This window comes from Rhinoraja longicauda, chromosome 8 (genome assembly GCF_053455715.1).
Source record: "Rhinoraja longicauda isolate Sanriku21f chromosome 8, sRhiLon1.1, whole genome shotgun sequence".
Lineage (NCBI taxonomy): Eukaryota > Metazoa > Chordata > Chondrichthyes > Rajiformes > Arhynchobatidae > Rhinoraja > Rhinoraja longicauda.
Genome location: NC_135960.1, coordinates 31,183,322 through 31,206,413, shown reverse-complemented (window position 1 = coordinate 31,206,413; position 23,092 = coordinate 31,183,322). Strand labels below are relative to the sequence as shown.

Genomic DNA, 23,092 nt, shown 5'->3' with positions numbered 1-23,092 from the left:
CCTTTGCAATTTCTCCTGTATTCGCTTCCCCTTTAACTCCATCTCCCACACATTTCACCCACCATCTCCCATCAATCCCATTATCCTGTTCCCTTTTCCTCATCTGTACTCATGTCCCATCCCTCCCATCACCTAGTCACCTATTTCCCTTTTATCCCTCTCTTTCCTCTCACTCTTATTCAATTTTACCCATATCCTTCCCATTGGTTTTATATTTCACTCCTCTTCTTCATTTCTTCTCCGACACCCTTTGTTCTCCTTTTCAGCTCTAGCTATGCTGTATGAAAGCTTTTCTTTCACTTTCATAAGTAGCATCTTTAAGGGGCCTACCAACACTAATGTGAGAAGTAGGTAGACATTTTGGGCACGCTAAACATCTGCATACAGGATTGAGATGATGTTCTCAAGCCACTGAGACTCCACCACCAGGGAAGATGGTAGGTGCAAATTCAGAATTTCCATAACAAAACTCCTTCCCCAGGACTGCGCAGGCCAAGACTATGGCTCATTGCCAACAGAGGACATAGGGGCAATCAATGTTGGTCATATCTGCAATGACAGCACCCCTTCATCTTCATGACCTAATCAACATCATCATCACTATTCCATGACAATGATGTTGATTATGGGATAAAGATTTAAGCTGAATTTTTATCAGCACTTTGCATCCTTCTGATGGAAGGAAACATCGATAGAAGGGTTGAGCTTTACAAAACATAATTACAGAATTGCAAGCTTTTGATTCATTGAACAAACCTCACAAAAACGATAAATAAAGAATTGCAACCTTTTGATTGGAGACATGCGCCTCACCAAAGACAAATAATGAATTGCAAACCCTTAATACAAAGAATGGGCTTCTCAACCTCTTGATAGGAAGAATGAGCTTCGCGTAAACAGAACGAAGATTTGCAATCTCACGAATGAGCTTCACAAAAGAATATGATATCAGTACGTGTTTTCACAGCTCGTGCTGCGCCCGGGGTCGCGCAGCTGCAGAGGCCCCAGTGGGCGGGGCGGGACGGGACACGACACGACACGACACGGCACGGGCCTCAGGTACCGGGATGGCGGCCACGGTGTAGAGGAGGGGAGAGGACACCATCACCACCACCACCACCACCACCACCACCATCATGTCGGAGCGGCAGGCCGCCAAGGGCTGCGGTGGCGCCGCCGCCGCCGACGAGCGGGGGGAGGAGGAGGAAGATGCGGCGGCGGCGGCCGTCGGCGCCAGGGCCGGCCGCGACCTCAAGGAATGGCTGCGGGAGCAGTTCTGCGACGGGGCGGCGGACGAGGGCACGGAGGACACCCGGCTGCACGACGCCACCTACGTGGGGGACCTGGCCACCGTCGCCGCCCTGTTGCAGGAGGACCACTTCAGGAGGTGAAGGACGCCCCGGCTCCCCCCCCTCCCCCCCCGGACACGGCCCTCCGGATCCCCCCCCCTCCCCTCAGATCCCCCCCCTCCCCTCAGATCCCCCCTCTCCCCTCAGATCCCCCCTCTCCCCTCAGATCTCCCCTCTCCCCTCAGATCCCCCCTCTCCCCTCAGATCCCCCCTCTCCCCTCAGATCCCCCCTCTCCCCTCAGATCCCCCCTCTCCCCTCAGATCCCCCCTCTCCCCTCAGATCCCCCCTCTCCCCTCAGATCCCCCCTCTCCTCAGATCCCCCCTCCCCTCAGATCCCCTCCCCATACACGCCCCTCCCCATACACACCCCTCCCCTCAGATCCCCCTCCTACCCATCATATCCCCCCTCCCCATACACCTCCCTCCTCTCAGATCCCCCTCCCCATACACGCCCCTCCCCATACACCCCCCTCCCATCAGATCCCCCTCCCCTCAGATCCCCCTCCCCTCAGATCCCCCTCCCCTCAGATCTCCCTCCCCATACACCCCCCTCCCCTCAGATCCCCCTCCTACCCATCATATCCCCCCTCCCCATACATCCCCCTCCCCTCAGATCCCCCTCCCCTCAGATCCCCCTCCCCATACACTCCCCTCCCCTCAGATACCCCTCCCACCCGTCATATCCCATACACCCCCTCCCCTCAGATCCCCCCCCCATACACCCCCCTCCCCTCTGATCCCCCTCCCTATACACCCCCTCCCCTCAGATCCCCCTCCCCATACACCCCCTCCCCTCAGATCCCCCTCCCCATACACCCCCTCCCCTCAGACCCCCCTCCCCATACACCCCCTCCCCTCAGATCCCCCTCCCCATACATCCCCCTCCCCATACATCCCCCTCCCCATACATCCCCCTCCCCATACATCCCCCTCCCCATACATCCCCCTACCCTCAGATCCCCCACCCACCCGTCATATTCCTCTCCCCATACACCCCCTCTCCCCAGATCCCCCTCCCCATACACCCCCTCCCCTCAGATCCCCACCCACCCATCATATCCCCCTCCCCATACACCCCCCTCTCCTCAGATCCCCCTCCCACACGTCAGATCCCCCATACATCCCACCTTCCATCAGATTCCCCCTCCCCTCAGATCCGCCTCCCCTCAGGATCTCCTCCACCCATCAGATCCCCCTCCCCAACATCCCCCTCCCCATACATCCCCCTCCCCCATACATCCCCCTCCCCTCAGATCCCCCTCCTCCCCTCCCACCCGTCAGATCCCCCTCCCCATGCATCCCCCCTCCCCTCAGATCCCCCCACCCATCAGATCCCCTTCCCCATACATCCCCCCTCCCCACAGATCCCACCCCCTCAGATCTCCCTCCCCATACATCCCCCCTCCCCACAGATCCCACCCCCTCAGATCCCCCTCCTCTCAGATCCCCCCTCCCTACAGATGCTCCCACCCCTCAGATCCCCCTCCCCATACCTCCCCCTCCCCTCAGATCCCCCTCCCCTCAGATCACTCCAACCCCTCATATCCCCCTGCCCCTCATATCCCCCTGCCCCTCAGATCCCCCTCCCCTCAGATCACTCCCACCCCTCAGATCCCCCTGTCCCTCAGATCCCCCTGCCCCTCAGATCCCCCTCCCCTCAGATCCCCTCCCCTCAGATCTCCCCCGCCCCTCAGATCCCCTCCCCAGATTACTCCCACCCTTCAGATAACCCACCCCTTAGATACCCCTCCCCATTCAGACCTCCCTCCCCTCAGATCCCCCTGTCCCTCAGATCCTCCTGACCCTCAGATCCCCTCCCCTCAGATACCTCCCACCCCCCAGATACCCCTCCCCACAGATTTCCCTTTCCACTCAGATTCCCCTTCCCACTCAGATCCCCTCCACACAGATCCCCCTCTTCTTCTCAGATCCCATCCCCTCAGATCCCCCCTCCTCTCAGAACCCCGTCTCTCTGCGTTTCCCCCGAGGATCCTGCCCTCCTGAACCCCTCCCTCGTTCTGCGGACCCCGCCCATCTCAGCCCACACCCCGGTGCAGCTTCAGCTTTCGCCTTCCAATTGACGCAGTGCTCTGCTCTCGAACGAGAACAAGGCTGCATCCTTGTAACCACCTTCTCTCTTACCACAACCCTTGTACGGTTTATTTTTGCTCCCGTGCAGAATTTTATGTATTATTTGTTTCTGTGTCTGTCTCCATGTGCCAGTGATGCTGCTGCAAGCAAGATTTTATTATCCCTGTAACTCACTGTACTTGTATATGACAATAAACTTGACTTCTCTCCTTACCAACCAGCTTGTGTTATAATAATGTAAATGTGGACCAGAGTGACCAGTCATTATCTTTATTCACCATCCATTGGGGAATTTAAGACTGTAGACTTGTTCAATTAAGGTGAATAACTGGAACAGGGTTGATATGAACCTTTGGATGTGTAACATTGGAAAGGACCATCTCACTTCCTCCAGATCCCACCCCCCCCCCCCTTTTCTCTCCCCTACCCCTTGCTTGATTCATATTCAAATGCCTTACTCTAATCAGAATGTATTAGAATTCACATATTAGCATGTTTAAAATGCATTTTGAGTTACAATTCTTGGAACTTAACGATTACTTGAATGCCTTCATTAATAGGATGCTCTTGAGAAGTTGATGGTGGGACATCTTTTTGAAGCGTTGTGGCGCTTTTGGTGAAAATGCATCCATGGGGTTTTACAATGGGTGTTTCAGAATTTTGACGATAAATGATGGAACAAAGGTTTAAAACTTTGCATCTCTTACTTTTCATGGTCTAGGTGATAGAGGTCATGATTTGGGAGAAGCAGTCAGAAGGTTACTTCAGTGAATATTGTATGGTTGTCCTCATGACGTAATGGTGGAGCAGGTGAATATTTAGGAATGTGGGCATGGTATCCTTATAGTCCCAAATTGGGTACGTTCACGGTGATAGTGGAATGTGATATTCATTACGTCACCATCATTTCTTCATGAGTGTTAATTTTAATCTGCCAAAGATCAATTCCATAAGCAGTGTTTCACTCCCATCTATGGAAATTGTCAGGGATCATATATAGATATCTTTGTTGTTATATTCAACTGAGTGACTTGTTTGTGTTCTCCTCCTCCATTGTTGGAGAACAAATGCGCTCAAGAATGTATGACTTAACACTTTAAACTGGAAAATCAAGTAAAAAAAATATTCTGCTTGCACAGAGGCTTCTGGACTTGCTGAGTATATCCAGCAATTTGTTTGAGATTTCCAGCACCTGTAATATTTTACCATCAGATTATTACTTGGCACAGAGATAGGCAGAGTAGAGGTGAAAATGTGGCTGATGAAGTGGGCTAGAAGGGTCAAGGGATATGGGGCGTAGTCAGGAACAGATTACTATATTTGGATGATCAGCCATGGTCATATTACAGTAAATGGTGGAACAGGCTCAAAAGTGCTCAATGGCTTACTCCTATTCTTATTTTCTGCTAGCATCCTATGAAAGAGAAATGTAGAAAATAGCAGGAGTTAAATGTAGGAATATAAGGAGAAAGTTGAACTGAACTGGGTTGAACAAGAACCCAGCAGGAAAGCTAAGTAGTATATACCACAGAACTTTAAAATGGGGAGATGGGAATGACAAAGTGGTATGTTTTAGGTACTACCCCGGAAATCTTAAAAAATGGAGATGGAAAGAAGAAATGAGCAGAAGGACATATAGGTTATGTGGCCAGATAAACCATTCATTGTAGAAAGTAGATGTTAAATGAATTAAAGATGTGAATTCAACTTAGAGGGCATGACTTGATTGTTGGTAGAGGGGATGGGGGAAAAAAGGGTTTGTAGCATGGAGTAGAAGGCTTGATTCTAAAGAATGGAATCACTTCACTAATGAAAGGTATAAAAAGAGACGAGGAGGCAATTACTTTATTGGTTGAACTAAAGAATAGAAAGGATCTAAGATTTCAGTGATTGTCATTTTTAGGCAAGAGAAAAGGCATATATAGATTTCAGAATTTATCTGTGATCATCAAATTATCAAGTCTAATACAATGTTTCTAATGGAGAAACTTGAAATAGTTACTAAGCTTCTAACTCGGGATAACACAGTGACAGGGATAACATAGTGACATTAAGACAGCCCATGGGAAACTGCATCCATCTGTAAAGGGTAAAACTCTGGTAGATCAGCAGGAGGTGTTTTTTAATATTGTGATGCAGAGCTAGTTTATACCCCTCAGGGCCAAGAGCTCGACTTGCCAAAAGAATCATTTATGGATGATCAAAGAAATAAGGAACAACATAAAACCTAAGAGAAAAAGCATGCATAAAAGTGAATACCAACTTCGATCCTGATGAATTGCAGAACCAACTAAAGTTAACAAAACAGTAACAGTGAAATAAAGAGAGAATTAAAAAAACTTAAAAGAGATATGAAAATCAACACATTGGAAAAATGCTGGTAGTCAGATGTCGTGCAAGTCCATGGAAATTGATAATGATATGAAAAGTGAAAAAAGAAAAATGATGAAGAATGGAGTGGAGAATGTGTCCGGATTCACTTGACGAACATGTCTTCCTGCTCTGCAATTCATAATTCCTACATTATTTTGTCTGTATTCCATTGTCTATATTCTCATTCTCAAACTGCACCATTTCACTCATTGATTATCACTGTGGTCATCCCATCATATACACCTCTTTCCCACTGTCCACCCCTATAGTTTAACAAGCTTATTTTTCTCCTTTGCTGTTCTGACTGAGGATCTTCGGCTTGACACTTTAACGGTCATTCCACAGATGTAGCTTTTGCATTTTCTGTCTTTGTGTTATATTTCTGGCAGTTGTGTTTTTTAATTTTGAGTCTGAAATTGTGGTGATTTGTAGAGATGGAGAAGAATACAACAACATTTTGAGCAGTGACCCTTCTTAAATTAAAGCAAAGATTCCTTGTTGTTTTGGTTTTCAAGGGTTTCAAGTGCAAGGGTTGTGATGTGGAGATTTGCACATCATGTCCAGAGGAGTATTAATTCTTGTTCAATTCATTCCTGTCCTGTGTGTGTGTGTGTGTGTGTGTGTGTGTGAGTATGTGTGTTGTGGTTTATCTGAACGTTATTGAAGGTAAAGTGAAATTGGAGTGAATTGTTCATGGAGGCTCTTTTGCGCTTCAGGAGAATCAACGAGAAGTCGGTCTGGTGCTGTGGTTGGCTGCCGTGCACTCCCCTGCGGATTGCTGCCACTGCGGGCCACGCTGACTGCGCGGACTACCTGCTCAAGCAAGGAGCTGAGGTGGACTTGGTTGATGTCAAGGGACAGACTGCGCTGTATGTGGCTGTTCTGAATGGCCATGTGGAATGTACCCGCATCCTCGTAAAGGCAGGTGCTGACCCGAATGGAAGTTGCCACCACCGCAGCAAACCTGTGCATCATGCCTCCCGGGTGGGCAGAGCGGACATTCTCAAAGAACTAATCAAGTAAGTTTGATAGGGTGGGGTTAAGACATATTCACTATCCACTGAAAGACCTATTCCTGAGGCAAATGGTAAAATTTAAGATACAGATTAAAGTCCATTTTAAAAACAAAACTGAGCACAAAATTACATTCCTTGAGGGATAGAATTGGTAACAGGGAATGCCAAACCTGTATCAAACTTGACGGAGGGAGACAGTATGGAAAATGGCTCTTCAGCCCACTGAGTCTGTGCAGACCAATCACCCATTTACACTAATCCTATATTAATCCCGTATTCTCATCAACTCTCCCAGATTCTATTGCTCACCTATACAATGCGGGTGATTTACAGCAACCAATTAGCTTACTAACCTATATATCTTTGGAATGTGGGATACCGTCACAGAGAATGTGCAAATGCCATACTGACTCCATCCAAGGCAGGACTGAGCTTGAGTCTTTAGAGATGTGAGGTATCAGCTCCATCAGATGAGCCACTGGGCCAACATCTGGTTGACATATTTTATAAAACTAAAAGATTTATGGACAATGGGGAGAGTACAAAGAAGATCTATTATGGTGAAACTAGAAATGGGAAGATGCACACATCTGCAGCGAATGAACTGATTGTGTCTATTTTATGTTGAGAAGAGAATGTTGAATGTTAACCTGACAGAGGTTACTCTACTACCTGATGTATTCATGTATGGTATAATTTGCCTGGGTAGCAAATCTTGGTACAAGTGACAATTAAATACCAATACCATTTCCCACGACCGATGCTGCCTGACCTGAGGCTCCCCATCATTTGTTGCTTTGAAAGAGTTAACAAATTAGTCCCAACTCTTGTTCTTTCTCCCTCGTCCTACAGATTTATTTCCCCATCAAGAATACATTCAGTTGCCATTTGCTGGTACCTTTTGAATCTATTCCTGCTCGTTCTTTGATGTGTGGTTGATTCCAGATCATTGAGGCTCTCCAATGAAGAGCAGCCCAACGCCCGCCATTATTTCTATTACCATTTATGTGTTACTAGCCTTTTTTCCAGAAATAATTTCCCCGTTATTACGCGATAATAAAATCTTGGACTTTTGAGCACATTTATTCAACATCCCCTTAACCTTACATGCTGGTATTGGTCTTGCTATTCGTTTATCTTTGTCACTTGTAGCGAGATACAGTGGAAAAACTTTGTATGCTGATCAGTCAAATCATACTATACAATCAAGCCATACACAAGTCTGAAGAAGGGCCTCGACCCGAAACGTCACCGATTCCTTCTCTCCAGAGATGCTGCCTGAGTTACTCCAGCATTTTGTGTCTACTTGCAAGTACAACAGGTTGTGCAAAGAGAAGAAATAAGCAGAGTGCAAAATCTAGCGTAACAGCGTTACAGTTACAGAGAAACTGCTGTAAAGTGACCAAACAAACCATCCCCGCAAGATATAGAAGCATCATGCAACAATACTTTGTGAGAAGCAGTGAGTTGATTTTTCTATGGAAGTCACTGACAGTCTTGTGACCCCATTTACTCTCTGCTTTCAGATATGGTGCTAATGTTGATGTTGATTATCATTTAGCCAGTCGCATCTCAGCACCTGCTGCTCGGAGATTCACATCACTAGGAGTGTGCCCACTCTATATCAGTTCTGCCTATCATCATCTTCAGTGTTTCAAGTTGCTACTGAAAGCCGGAGCTAACCCCAATTATAATTACTGGGGACAGGTGGATGTTAAGGCCTTTCCCAGGGCTTCGCCCACCTGCATTCTGGATGCGGTCCTACGGCATGGATGTGATGTGCAATTTGTAAAACTTTTGATCGACTTTGGTGCTAACCTCAACCTGGTTAACTGGGAAGGCTTGGATGCTGAAACAATGAGCCGCATGAAGGTGAAGGAGGAGGCCTTGCAGTTCTTCAGAGCTGCAAAAGGTAACATTATGAATCACATCTTGGTTGTCATTCCTGATTTGTTATTATTAACCTAATTGCAGATTAGGATACCTTTGAATACCTAAAGGTGGTCTTCATTGTGAGAGGATTTGAATTTTGGAACATTGAGGTCCTATTGCAGTTGTACAGGGCCCTGGTGATACTGCACCTAGAGTATTGTGTGCAATTTTGGCCTCCTAATTTTAGGAAGGACATTATTGCTATTAAGGCAGCGCAGTGTAGGTTCACCAGGTTAATTCCTGGGAGGCGGGACTGACATATGATGAACGAATGGGTTGACTGGGCTTGTATTCACTGGAATTTAGGAGGATGAGAGGGGATCTTCTAGTACATATAAAATTCTTAAAGGATTGGACAGGCTAGATGGAGGAAAAATGTTCCTGATGCTGGGGGAGTCCAGAACCAGGGGTCACAGTTTAAAAATAAGGGATAGGCCATTTAGGACTGAGATGAGGAAAAACATCTTCAGCCATAGAGTTGTGAATCTGTGGAATCCTCTGCCACAGAAGGCAGTGGAGACCAATTCACCTGATGTTTTCAAGAGAGAGTTAGATTTAGCTCGTAGGGCTGAAGGAATCAAGGAATATGGGGAAAAAGCAAGAACGGGGTACTGATTTTAGATGATCAGCCATGATTATATTGAATGGCGGTGCTGGCTCGAAGGGCTGAATGGCCTACTCCTGCACCTATTTTTCTATGCTTCTATGCAGATACAAAATCTGATGTCAATGAAAGCTTATTGTCACCCTTATAACATTATTCCTAATTGTTCCCAAATTAACAGTTCTGTTTTAAATATTAAATTGTGTATTTGAGAATAGCTTATACTAGGATAATAGTGCTGCAATTTTTCTTCCAAGTAATATAGAAGTTGAAATAAATTGGGTGATTCTTGTTTCCTATTTGAATCCTGAAAGGGCTTGTGGATTGATCCCATTCCATTCCCTGAAGAGCTAACCTCGGCTGACGTGCAGTGCTGAGACAGTGCTGCACTGCTGAAGTTAATTCCTTTGAGTCAAGATTCTATCTGGTCTCTTGGATGTAAAATATACCACCTTATAATTTGAAGAATGCTGTCCTTTTCGCCAATATATATCCTTCAACCAGTATCCCACAAGGAACAGATAATCTGGCCATTAAGCACATTGGTGTTTGAGGGATTATGCTGTGCACAGAATTGTCACTTTTTTTGACATTATAGCAAGGGTGAAGTTCTTTATTGGCTGTAAAGTGTTTTGGGATATCTTGAAAACAATAAGCTCAATTTAAATGTAAGTTCGGTCTCCCTAAACAGATGTGAATTCAGCTACTTTTAATTGTCAGGCTGTTCCCCATGACAGTCCAGCTGAATGAAATGCTTGCACAGGGCACAATGTCTAAGATTGATGCTGCCTTGTGCAGATGCATGATTTTGGGTCTTTGAGATGGAACCACCTCCCTGAGGACAATGCATCTTCTACAGCTGGCTCTGTTGTGTCAATGTGCCAGCATTGATCCTCTCTTCTTTTCTCTGGATTCTACCAATGAATCATTTGATGTGGTATTGTACTTCACCAGTCTCGATTGATAATCTCTTTAAGTGATGTGCGATCTGCCTGGAGTTCTCAACCCTCACCAGAAGTGTGGTTTCACTGTGGGGCACAATGGAGATATCCCATTCTCTTCAGAGGAGCTGCTTGAATAACTAGAATCAAAAGGTTCAAGTAGAACAAAATTACCAGTGCAGCAGTTACACTACATTAAAACTAAAGAAGCTGGACCAGCAAGGCAACATTTATGGAAAGAAACAGATTTAATGTGTCAGGTTAGTGACCCCTCAAGTTGTATGTAAACACAAACTGAAGACATTTCGTCAAATCTTTCGCTAAAGTTAAAAGGAAAATTGAAAATGCAAACTGAGGGGAGAAGGAACAAAGAAAGAAGGAAAATGGCATTTCCCAGCAAAGGATGAGGTGCTGCATTAATAGTGTGGTTAGTGGAGGGAATTAATTTGTAAAGATAGATTGTTACAGTGGATAAAATAATGAGAGCTGGTTTACTTGTAGTTAATGGAATGAAGTTTTTTTTAACATTGGAGCCTTCCCTTTTGGCAATCTGTTGGTGGCTTCAGACTGATGAGTTCCAGCCTTACACATGAGAAGGACCAGCAGAGGTTTCCTGCTGTCACTATGGCCACCCTACACACAAGATACTTGATCTTACACATCCTACACACAGGATGTTTGATCTCCAAGACCACAGATACTCCTTCCATCGCCAATGTGCTCGATCCTGTTAACCAGCTGTTCCAATTAATTGGCCCACCGGGACAGAAAGATTATAAAATGTGTTAAATTGTTTCTCAGAAGTTTCATCGCATGCCCATTCTGAAAACAATTGTTTCAGAGGTGGATCTCATATCTTCCTCGGTCTCAGTCAAACATTTACATAAAATAAAATGGAGACACAGAGCAGATGCTGGAATCTGGAGCAAAAAAACAAATTGCTGGAAAAACCAAGTGAGTTGAGTAGCATCTTGGCTGGATGGGGAAGGAATTATCAACGTTTTGGGTCAAGATCCTGCATTATGTCTGAGAGTGGAGTGGGTAGATAACAGCTATAAAGAGGAGGGGGGTGGGTGAAAAAAGGGCCAGCCAGTGATAGGTGGACTGAGGAGGGTGAAAGATGATGGGAGAGGTAGGATGTGGGGAGACAGAGTCAACTGGTGATGGGTAGAAGCAGATTCGGGGGAAATAAAATCAGACATAAAAGATGACAATAAAGTAGGTGGTATAGATAACGAAGATGATTGTCAAAAATTACAGCAGGATCTTGATCAGTTGGGCAAGTGGGCTGAGGAATGGTTAAAAGACTTTAATGCAGATGAGTGCAAGATGTTGCGTTTTGGGAAGTCAAACAAGGGCATGTCCTGTACAGAGCCCTGGGAAATGCTGCAGAGCAGAGGGATACAGCAGTGCAGGTTCCTTGAAAGAGGCGTCACAGGTAGATAGGGTGGTTGAGAAGGCTTTCAGTACATTGCCCTTCGTCAATCAGGGTATTGAGTATAAATGTTGGGATGTTATGTTACAGTTATATAATATGTTGGTGAAGATGCATTTGAATTATTGTGTTCAGTTTTGGTCACCCTGCTATAGGACATATGTTGTTCAGCTGGAAAGAGTGCATGGAAGATTTACGAGGACGTTGCCTGGAATTGAGTCAAGTCAAGTCAAGTCAATTTATTTGTATAGCACATTTAAAAACAACCCACGTTGACCAAAGTGCTGCACATCTGACTAGGAAAAAAAAAAAAGAAACATACAGTGGCAGGCAGCCAAACACAACGGCGCGGCCATCTTGAACAAAATGTTAATTCAATCACCCACAGTCCAACAATGATCACCCACAGTCCAACAATAAAAGCACTAAACAGGCACCCAAATTACCCAACCCCAAAAACCCCCCAAAACACAGTCCAACAATAGAAGCATTAAATAGGCATTCAAATCACACACCCTAAAACCCCCAAAAACACAGTCCAACAATAAAAACATCAAACAGGCACTCAGGTTAGGACTATATTCCTTGGGAGTCAGGAGGATGAGAAATTATAGAGGTGTGTAAGATCATGACGGGAATAAATTGGATGAATGCACAGTCTTTTAGCCAGTTAGGGAATCAGAGGGTTAACGTTTGTTCGTTGAAATTTTCATTAAAAGGATATTCTTTTCTGAACAGGTACTCCTAGGACATTGACCTCTTCCTGCCGGATAGTCATTCGCAGAGCACTGGGGAAGTTTCGTCTTAATCTGATCCAAACACTGCCTATACCAGATACGGTCAAAATCTTCCTGTTACATGAAGACACCTGAATGAGGATCACATCTTGCTGCTCTGTAGGATTTCTGTTGGATTGAAACTTCACTGCGCTAATCTGGGGCAGCAGATTATTCTGGTTCGCAGGAAATTCTGGTTTCTGCCTCACTAATATGATATAATGTATCTTGGAGAGCAATGTTTTGCTTTCCTGTTCTTTATTTTCCATGTAATAGTTCAAAAGATTTGTCCTGTTAAGATTCATGGAATTCTGCATTACTGGCATTTGTGAAAAGAACAGAAACAATTCACAAAGAAATGACCATGTCCTCAATCAACAACAATGTCGGCATAAAGCAAGCAAGAGAAGCCCGGAATAATATGCAGTATCTCTTGGCGAATTTAAGGCATCAATCAATCTTTGTAACATTATGTAGGTTAATCAAACACTAGTCGCTGAAATTCGTACCTTTTTACTTGTTGATAACAAAAAGGATGTTTTGGAATTTTCAGTGGGTACATACCTGTTGATATAAGCAGAGTGGTTTCACTTGAGAGAGGCAGAGGCATTAGCTGTAACGTTACCTATCTTTCACCTGTTCTACATTGGGATGAATCCCAATGCATTTTACATGAACTGCCCAAAGATTCAAAATGATGTACGCATAATTAATTAAACTAATGATACTATGAACCTCTGAAATGTTTTACAAAATCATTGTTCGAAGTCGGACAGCATATTGTTTACTACCTGATGACTTTGGTTTGAGCTGAGCACCAGTAATTGGATAAAACTCTTGTTCTGTCAGGTAAAATACAGCAAGTTATCTTTTTTTTAATTGTGTATTCACAGGAAGTGACTATTATTGGTAAAGCTCATATTTATCTGCTTGCATGGTTTGGGAGTTGAAGTTGTAACCTTTGTTCCATCTGCAAGGAAATCTGCAGGTTGTGTTGAAGTTTTGGCAATTTTTACTTTAGCATCTTGGCTGACTTGGTCGTACTCACTTGACACAGTACATAATGAATGCCTCTTCCAAGTCATGGCATAGCTGGTCCACAAAATTAATTGTTCAGTTACTTTTCACAAATGATGCAGGAATTAGAGAGCAGTGTTTGTTTTTGTTAGGTATGCACATGGCAATGAGATGCTTTGGGTATTAGGTGCCACAGTAGATTTATCCATTAGATGTAATGGTGGACAGACACATGGTTATGATGATTTGTTGATATGCTCTTGCTGAAAGTACTGAGCGTGGCTATCTACCTTGTTATTGTCACACATTAGTTCTTTTTCAGCTTAACATGTGATTATACCTTCTAATGCTCTCTGGTTTATTCATTTACCACTGCATTCCTCAATTCCATTCCTCGATTTACAAAAGGTTCTGGAAAATGTTTCATTAAATTAATAAGAAAAACCTTTTGGGATTTACAAAATGTTGCTTAAAGATACACATTTGGGTTGTGTTACAGAACTAGCAATTAAAACAATCTACAATGATCGGAAATAAAATATAATTTAACATGTAAGATAATGACATAAAAATAATGTCCCTTTTCAGGCGGATCAACGAGTTGAAGTGGCGACTCTTGGAATGGTGAAAGGGAGGTGAAAAGTTGCGTTGCTATTGGTGTTCATTGGCTGCTGGTGGTGAATCTGGATTCAGTAGACATTGTGACATTGAAGCAAGGATTATTTTGAGTGAGTTTTCCTAGCTGGTTGAAGAACAAGGCTTAAAAGAGTTTTCAGTAAAAATCTGGTTGGCTCTCCTTTCTCACCAGATAAAGTCCCTTGCGGCAAATGGTGGGGGTGGTTTGTGTTGCTTGGCTTTTGTTCCTCTTGAGATCTCTGTGGCTTGAGCACTAATATATTATTTTTAGCTCTGCAGCATGAGATTCCATCGTTTGCCATGTCACATTGATCTACTTCAAATCGATTGCCAACTTGACAATATTTTCTCTGAGATTTTTCAGGTTTGTTAACCATTACTGTTGCCTAGGTTATATCATCCCAAGAGGTACTGTTGTAGTCTTTGGCTATCTTGTAATTGTACCTCTTTCCAAATTTCCAGAATGGTTTGTTTCCCTTTGCAGTTCAACTCCAAAATGGCATACCTCATTACAGGCTACAAGCCTAGAAGGTAATTGTAGCCAAGTTTTGTGACAGCAGAGTGGTGTTCGGGGATACCGTAACTATCTGGAAGTTACCAGCCCATTTCTGCTTATCCAAGGCATTGTCAACAATTAACAAGGCTTTGTTGTCCAGTTTATTCCTCGCACAACATGATTGAGTGAAGCGAGAGAGAAATGAAGTGATGTAATCTTGGAATAGCAAGGTTTGTCTTTTTTTTTTGTTGCATTGCTACATCGCTAGAAGATTAGTTGTTGAATATTCCTCTAGAGCCCTCAGATTTTCTGAGTGATAGACTAAGGGAGACTAAAGCTCACAGTCGCCTCAAGGAGACTAAGTCCAAGGAGAAGTGTCAGTGATCTTTGACTGTCATAAAGTCTGGAACAGTTTTCTCATGCCTTAAATGAACAGATGTGAGGACATTCTCTTCCAACGGAACCCTGCCTCATCCACATTAAATACTTGTTTAGGAGAGAGGAAAGCATCCTCAATGATGAATGTTGGCTCCTTGGAATGGTTTTCCACTACCAGACATTTAATTGTTTATTCATTTCTTACATCATTACATGTCTTCCCTTCATAACAGGCAATGCGCTTCTAAAGGTAACATTCTGGATACAAAGTGGTATTTTGTCCAGATTTTAAGGATTTTGATTGGATGAATAGTAATGCCCAGTAATCATCCTTTTTTCACTTCTATAACTTGGATTCAGCATGGTATTAATGCAAATTTGTTGCTTAGAACTGCTGGATGTTTTGATGCCATCTTGAAGGTTACACAAAATAAATTCCATTAAATCATTGCAATCTCTTTAGAGTGCATTACGGGCAGAGACCTTTATATTATTTTCTACAGCAAACAGTAATTCCATAAATTAAAGACACATAACCCCCAAAGAAAAAATGATATAGTGAAAATTTGTAAATTGAGTAATTGGTATACATCACAAGTGCACTATCAGCTAGATTTTATATTATCTCAATGCCATTACTGCCATAATGTATTTATTTTTTAGTATAAGGGTGACAAACACCTCCTGTTCTTTTATGAACTTTTAAAAACTTTCATTGTGTCATCATGTTATCTTAATGTGGGCTCTGTACAAGTCCATCTATATTAGAAATCTTTTTTTTTAACTCTCCATAGTTTTTAAGCTGTTTGATGCTGGGCATATTCCAGATATGAGCTGAGATCCCATTGCTCAGTTATTCTCCACATATTTAATATTGAATCAGCTGTAATTTGTGAAGCATGCTGTGGGATACAGGATTTAAGAACAATCAATTGGAGTAACTTCCAATATTAGTGGGAATTCAGTTGTTCTGATTCCCGTGCCTTGCTTGGCACTAGGGATCCTTAATTTCTTGAAGTCTCATCTCCAAAATATTTGCTGGTTGTGGCATTTCTCTCTTTGAAGTGGCAATTGGTATATCTTTATATAGGAGTATTGACTGCTGGTTGTCCTCGTCTATGTTGTAATATCAATTAGCTTGTTGGAATCCTTCAGTCTTTTTTGGTACTTTCAAGTTTTTCAGTCTTTTTATTTTGGCATTGTTTCTTCCACCACAGTATGGAAAAGATGCCTGAATGATGACATCATGTGAATTTTAGAGATTTGAATTTCTAGATGTTGGCAGATGGGATTTGAGCATCAATTGTTTATTCGCCGCTTCTCCGTTAGGATAGTTTGTCTGTTTGTTTTTATGTTATGATTGTTTATGTAAAGCGCTTTGAGCATCTGGAAAGGCGCTATATAAAATAAATGCTTATTATTATTATTATTATAATTATATAAACTTTTCCATACAGGTTTTTTTGCACAGCAGATTGTGGTAAATTGTGGTAAAGTGCAAAAGTTTTCTGGTTTTCTTTATCTTCTTGTCAAATTCTGTGAGGGTATTTAGTGATGTTATTCGGTAATAGATCTGAGAACTACCTTCATTCTTGATCTGAAGAATGGCCTTTAGCTTTGCATTACTCAAAAGTTTTGAACCAACTGCTGATTTTCTTCAGCCTATTCTCCTCTGTTACTTCAGACTATGGGATAACTCGACCTCCGAATACCTTTCCAAGTATCTAGGAAGTGGGACTTGGGCGGCACAGTGCAACAGTATAATTTCTGCCTTACAGCCCCAGAGACCCGGGTTCGATCCTGACTGCGGATGCTGTCTGTTCGGAGTTTGTACGTTCTCCCTGTGACCATGTGGGATTTGTGTGTGTCGTTTTACAATCTATATTTTTTGCTCCAATGGTGGCTTCAAACTGCGCACTTTTCCTCTTCACTTTCTCTTCTCGTGTTCCGGAGGTTTACCAGCATGTTTTCTTGAAATAGCTTAGTGAAGCTTTCAATCAATTCTTTGCTCAGGCTCTGCATTTTGAACTATTCCTCTTGCAAAGGATTTCCTTACTTGGTATAAGTTTGTTTCCAAAGTGGGGAATTTCTTGCGATGAAAAATTGCACTTGGCATATCAGATTTCATTGTTTTTTAGCCTGCTTATGCACAAGGCGGAATTTACAAATTAGATGCACTTGACTGGCCAGTCCTCTAATTCCTAGATTCCTAGATTTCATTTGTTCCCAAGAAACACTCAGTTTCATCAGAAATGCATGCAGCAGTCTTTATTATTGGCAGAATTCTGTGCTAAAGAATTTCAGAGATTTGCAACAGAAACAGAAAATGCTGGAAACACTCAGTCGATCAGGCAGCATTTGTGAAAAGAGAAACAGTTGATGCTTCAGGTTTGAGACCCCTTGCCAAATTTACATTTTTCCGATTTTAATTGACAAATTCATCTATTCCCTTTTACTCTTGCTGCTTGTTTCCTCACCATGTGGAGAGCATGAGAAGCAGATTTAGGATTTTATGACGTTGAGCACTGGTTGATGCCGCACACACTAGACTGTATGTATAGTTCAGGCATGTGAAGTTTCCGCAGATCGGAAAAAAAAGAAAATAAACGATGTATAGACTTGTAATGAACACTGGGGTTCCGTTAGAGATTGCTAGGGTTTCCGCGAGAAATCCCCCGCGCCCTGGAAGTCTCCCCGAAAATGTGGCACCTAAGCTGGGCAAGGCAGCCAATCTCGACCTCATCGGGGCTTCCATGGCCAATCAGTGGGTTGAATTTGCAAGCTGCGGCCGGGGCTCTGGAACTCCAGCCTAGCTGGAGCCAGCACATCTATCCCCATAGCCGACTTCCTTGGTAAACCAGCAAAGCTCTGGAACCAAGAGTGTCAGAAAATCAGTGGTGGAACTGTAATGAGTAAATATTAAATTTAAGTGCAAGATTATATAACTAAATTAATTAAGACGGGGTTAAAATATAAAACACAGCAGAAAAGCCAATTACCACCTTTTTGGGCTGATTATCAATTAATGTGCGAATTTACTTCAAAATGTCATTAGTGTACAGTGGCATATTCACATTATTTTGTAATGTCCGTTTTTACTTCGAAATGCACTAAAAGATACTTGAAACGGGTCATTTTGTGTGTAAATTTCCAAACATTTTCGATTTTTTTGACCCCCGCTGTACACCTCGTGCAAGCGCTTGGCTCTTTCCCTCTTTTTTTAACCTCACTCGAATGCCTGATATTTGGGAAAATACGCTGCACAGGATCATGTGGGGCTATGTTATAATGTGACGGGGAATTAAAATGGGTGAAGACTGACATGCATTTCAGCTGATGTGTTTTTTGTGAAAAAAGGGGAAGGTAAATGCTAAATACTTTAAGTTTAGGGAATCACAGCGAAGCAGCCGGTCGAGCCCACTGCCTCACTGTTCCAATAACCTAGAGTTAGTGTGAAGTTTGCACGTTCTTCCTGTGACTGCGTGGTCTTTTACTGGGCGCTCTGATTTCTCTAACATTCAAAAATGCAGGTCGGTAGGTACATTTATCCTAGCGTGTAGGTGTGTTAGAATCTGAGGATGGGTTGGGTAGTTGATGGGAATATGGCAAAATGACATAGGTTTGAATAGGATTTGTGTAAAAATGGGTGGTTGGTAGTTGCATAGACTCAGTGGGCCGAAGGGTTTGTCTATGACTGAAAACCGACAAGGGATGAAACAGCACTGAAAAACAACTGACAGGGTTGTTCGTTACATGACACCTATCAGCAGAAAGGCCAATGATTGCATACTGTCCATGGTGACATTGATTGAGCCACATAAAGACCAGAGCTGGGGTTGTGACAAGTCTTCAGCACAAGCAGACATTGAGGAAGAGTGGGGTATCTTTTAGTTTAGTTTAGTTTAGAGATATAGCGGGGAAATGGGCCCTTCGGCCCACTGAGTCTGCACTGACCAGCGATCCTCGCACATTAACACTATTCTACACTAGGGACAATTTTGTTCCATTTATACCAAGCCAATTAATCTAGAAACCTGTACGTCTTTGGAGTGTGGAAGGAAACCGCAGTTCTCGGAGAAAACTCACGTAGGTCACCGGGAGAACGTACAAACTCCGTACAGATAAGCACCCATAGCCTGGATCGAACACTGGTCTCCTGCGCTGTAAGTGCTGTAAAGCAGCAACTACCGCTGCGCCACCATGCCACCCTCTTGGTAAAATCTCCCTAGTTTGAGGCTTTATACTCTTTAAGCACAAAGGTAGCAGCTGGTGATTAAATACAGTTTTGATAGATACAATTAAATAATTCACTTCAGCATTTTCGATATGGACAAGTGGCATTGTAGAATTACATAATTACAGTAGGAGCACATCTCAACTGACGAGAATACCTCTGCTTATTCAAACACCTTTGGAATGCAGACACTCAAAACAACCTTTACTGTTGCAGCTATATTTGTCTTAGATTGAAGCTTTAATTTCTATTAACCGATTGCTGCCCACACCAAACAGATTTCAACAGCCATTCAATGGGCAGATGATGCCAAAGCCGGGAGCAGAAGATAGGCTTGGTACTGTTAGGCAAAACCATGTGGCGCACCATGGATTGAGCATCCATCCCAATATGTTTGATGCACAATATTTTGGTTTTTGTCTTTGATAACGCTCGCTTCAGATCCTGTTAAAACTATAGTTGCAGGTTCCGATTGAATTTACTTAATTGGTGGTAATTAGCAAAGTGATTTTGAGTTGTAGTTTAAAATAATTGGCAAATCACTAGTTGTGATAAATCAGCTGGGATTGGGAATGTTCACATTGGAGCAGCAGAGATTAGTTAATGATCGTGCAGGTTTAAATTGGTGAAAGTTCTTTTGACAATAAGTTTTTTTTTAAAGGCTCTCTTGGAAATCACCCACTTTACAGCTTTGGATTGCCACCAGCTCAGTAGAACATGATGAAACAGGTGTTCCCTAATTTTTAGTCAAGATGTTGGAAGCGCTCTCTGTTTGGGGATGAGTTGCTATGCTTGTGAGATGTTGGGCGTTGAGTACAACTCCCAGGAGTGGATTGCATCAGGCTTAAACTCCAGTGTTAAACTTTAAAATTCAGCCTATTGTATCAGCTCAATGTTTTAGTGAAACAGCCTCTCAAAGTTTTTGTTTTGATTAGAGTATGAGTTTAAAAAAAACTACTACCATTTTCATTAGATGATTCCTTCTGTTGCTACCAGTTTTGTGGCTCCATCTTTCTATTGCTGCAAATGTACATGGATTTCGCATTATATTTTAATAGGACCTCCTTCCCTGCTGTTTCAGGATTGCCCTTGGCGGTTGGCATTGATATATTTTTCACATTATGTGTCCTCGGCAAACAGCAGGGCAAGCAAGGACAGCGGCGGTTGTGAACTGTAATATTGGCTCGGGTCTGCAAACAAATTAATTGCACAGTCGTGCAGAGCTTTTGAACGAAGGTAGAATTCTGTGATTTAAAAACTGATCTCTGCCAGCTCATTCCACTTAATGCTAATAGTGTTTATCAATGAGTACCTATGATTTTACTGTTGATAGTGTTCAGTACAGTTGTGTTACTCAACATTTCCTTTCTTCAGTGTTTCTATCATGTGGCTAATTGACTATTTCCTAATAAGCTGTGTGGTAAAATAAGTTTGATTCCACACTGTAAAATAACCCCTTTACTTTTGTGTTTAGCTTTATGCATTTAAGAGCACTTTATTCTATTCACTGGAGTATGTTACTAATGTTTTGGCAAGTTGTTGTATCATGCCAGATGGTATCTCTGGGCTGAATTAATTGTGTGCTATTTAATTCATTAAAAACCGTAGTTGCGGAAAAGTTGTTATTATTCCTTTTATTCTTTCTTTATAATTGTGCACAACATTTGGGCAGCACAGTGTGACTTTTAGCTTCCTTTGCAGTTGAATGAGGGGCTAGGTACCAAGCATTGCCTTGGTTATTGATGTGGCTATATGAGCAAAGCCAGATTTTGTCCAAAGCAAGGTGGCAATTTTTACTTTCCAATAATGTCAGAAGTGAAGAATGTTGAAGACCCCAAGAGCCACTATCACCACTGCAGTAGCAATGGAATAAATTCATCTACCTTTTCCTTGACCTGATTCAGATTTAAATCAACCTCTCTCCCAGTGACTGGAGTACCATATCATCAGCCACCCTTATTCTTACCGTTGATCAGAACAAATAATTTAATCTTGAAAGCTTTTATTATGGGAGGGCTTCTGCTGGGTGTTGTTAGTTGGTCAGCTTTCTGACATAATAACCCAACTCAATATTGTACATTGAGCAAAAAATGTTTGTTAACAACAGAGAAAGAAGCTACTTTATTACCAGGCCGGATCATTCTTCACTGTCAATCAGACCACTGTTTTTCAATGTTCTCCCAAATTATCATTGGCAGTCAGAAGTACTTGATGAAAAGGTAAGCAAAACTTTCTGTTAAAATAATACTCCGCATTATTTTACTCCAGGATTGCTCAGACTAATGTTCTGGAGATGATCTTTTAATACTTTGACATATGTGTTCAGTCCTGGTAGCTAGATTGTTTTGCTTTGTTGGTGTCCATTACCACTGGTGGAAACACTTAGCATCCACAGGCTTCTGATCTCATGGCTTAGTGGTTTTCAATAAGCGAGATCCCTTCTAAGGCACAGCAGGAGCTCTCAGCATGGGCAGGTTATGCCCTTGGGTATCTGTGATCTAAGTAGTCGGTAGAGGTTCTGCTCATCTCTCGATTGAAGGGAAGACCAGCTTTGAAAGACTGGTCATAGTGCACATTATCTCCGGCCTCCCTGATAGCCTTAATCCACTGCAATTTACCGACCGTCGCAACATGTCCACGGCATATCACTGGCCCTACATGTACGTGTACATGTAGATAACAAGAACACCATCATCAGACTTCTGTTTATTGACTATAGCACTACCTTCATCACCATAATCCCATCACCAAACTCCTGGAACTAGGAGCCAGCATCCCCCCCTCCCCCCCCCCCCCACGACTGAATCATTGACCTTTTCACCCATAGATCACAATCAGTGAGGGTAGGCAACAAAACATCCTTGACAATAATTTTCAACCCCCTACTATAGTCCCTATACACTCATGACTGTGTGTTCAGATTCTGTACTAACTTCATCTATAAGTTTGCAGATTATACCACGTAGTGGATGAGATCTCAAACAATGACAAAACAGGGTATAGGAAGGTGATAGACAGTTTGTAGCATATCAAAACAACAACTCCGTAAAGCCAGCAAGTCGAAGGAGTTAGGTATTGAATTCAGGACGCATGGTGGATCACATGCCCCAATTGTGCCGAAGTGGAAATGGTCGAGAGCCTCATGTTCCTAGGTGTAAATATCACCAATAATCTGCCTGGAAGCCACATTGAATCTGGTGAAAAAAACACACCAATGTCTCTACTTCCGCAGGAGTCTAACGAAGTTTGGCACATCATCAACAACTCTTAGCTTGGTTTGGGAACAATTCCCAAGACTGCAAGAAATTGTGGAGAATTGTGCATGTAGCCCAGTCTATCACACACCAGACTCCCCACCGTCTTCTACAATTGACACTATCTCGGGAAAGCAAACAACATAAACAAAGACATTTTTTTATTCTGGCCATCCCCTCTTCTTTCCTCTCCCATTGGGCAGAAGATACAAATGTTTTAAAGCACGGACCACCAGACTCAGGAACAGCTTCATCCCCACTGTTATCAGGCTACTGAATGATCCTTCCGTAGGTTAGTGAGAAGTTCCAATCTTCCAACCTATCTTTATTGTGGATGCTGTACTTTTTCTCTGCAACTGTAATGATATTTGTATTCTGCACTGATATTTTCTCTTTGCACTACTAGTTTTACTTGTGTATGGCTTGGCTGTATGCATGTATAATATGAGTTGCTTTAATTAAGATGCAAAAAACACTTTTCACTATCTTATTATAAATGAAAATAATAAAGCAATACCAATTGACACCAGGGACCAATATAACTGTCCCTAGCAGAACC

At 42.8% G+C, this 23,092-nt stretch overlaps 1 protein-coding gene across 1 annotated transcript; it reads left to right on the top strand.

Annotated features, from left to right (window-relative positions):
* The first annotated feature begins 1,020 nt into the window (after positions 1 to 1,020).
* On the top strand, positions 1,021 to 20,889 carry asb1 (ankyrin repeat and SOCS box containing 1). Its single transcript, XM_078403506.1, has 4 exons — positions 1,021 to 1,387; positions 6,531 to 6,833; positions 8,357 to 8,742; positions 12,481 to 20,889. Exons 1-4 carry the CDS (start codon positions 1,137 to 1,139, stop codon positions 12,612 to 12,614), a joined length of 1,074 nt encoding a protein of 357 aa, XP_078259632.1. The 5' UTR covers positions 1,021 to 1,136; the 3' UTR covers positions 12,615 to 20,889.
* The last annotated feature ends 2,203 nt before the right edge of the window (positions 20,890 to 23,092 follow it).

Excerpts from the sequence above, each read along its gene's own strand:
- asb1 (XM_078403506.1), top strand. The coding sequence starts at position 1,137 with ATGTCGGAGCGGCAGGCCGCCAAGGGCTGCGGTGGCGCCGCCGCCGCC. Across the intron at positions 1,388-6,530 it reads CAGGAGGACCACTTCAGGAG|GAGAATCAACGAGAAGTCGG; the intron begins GTGAAGGACGCC and ends TTTGCGCTTCAG. Across the intron at positions 6,834-8,356 it reads ATTCTCAAAGAACTAATCAA|ATATGGTGCTAATGTTGATG; the intron begins GTAAGTTTGATA and ends CTCTGCTTTCAG.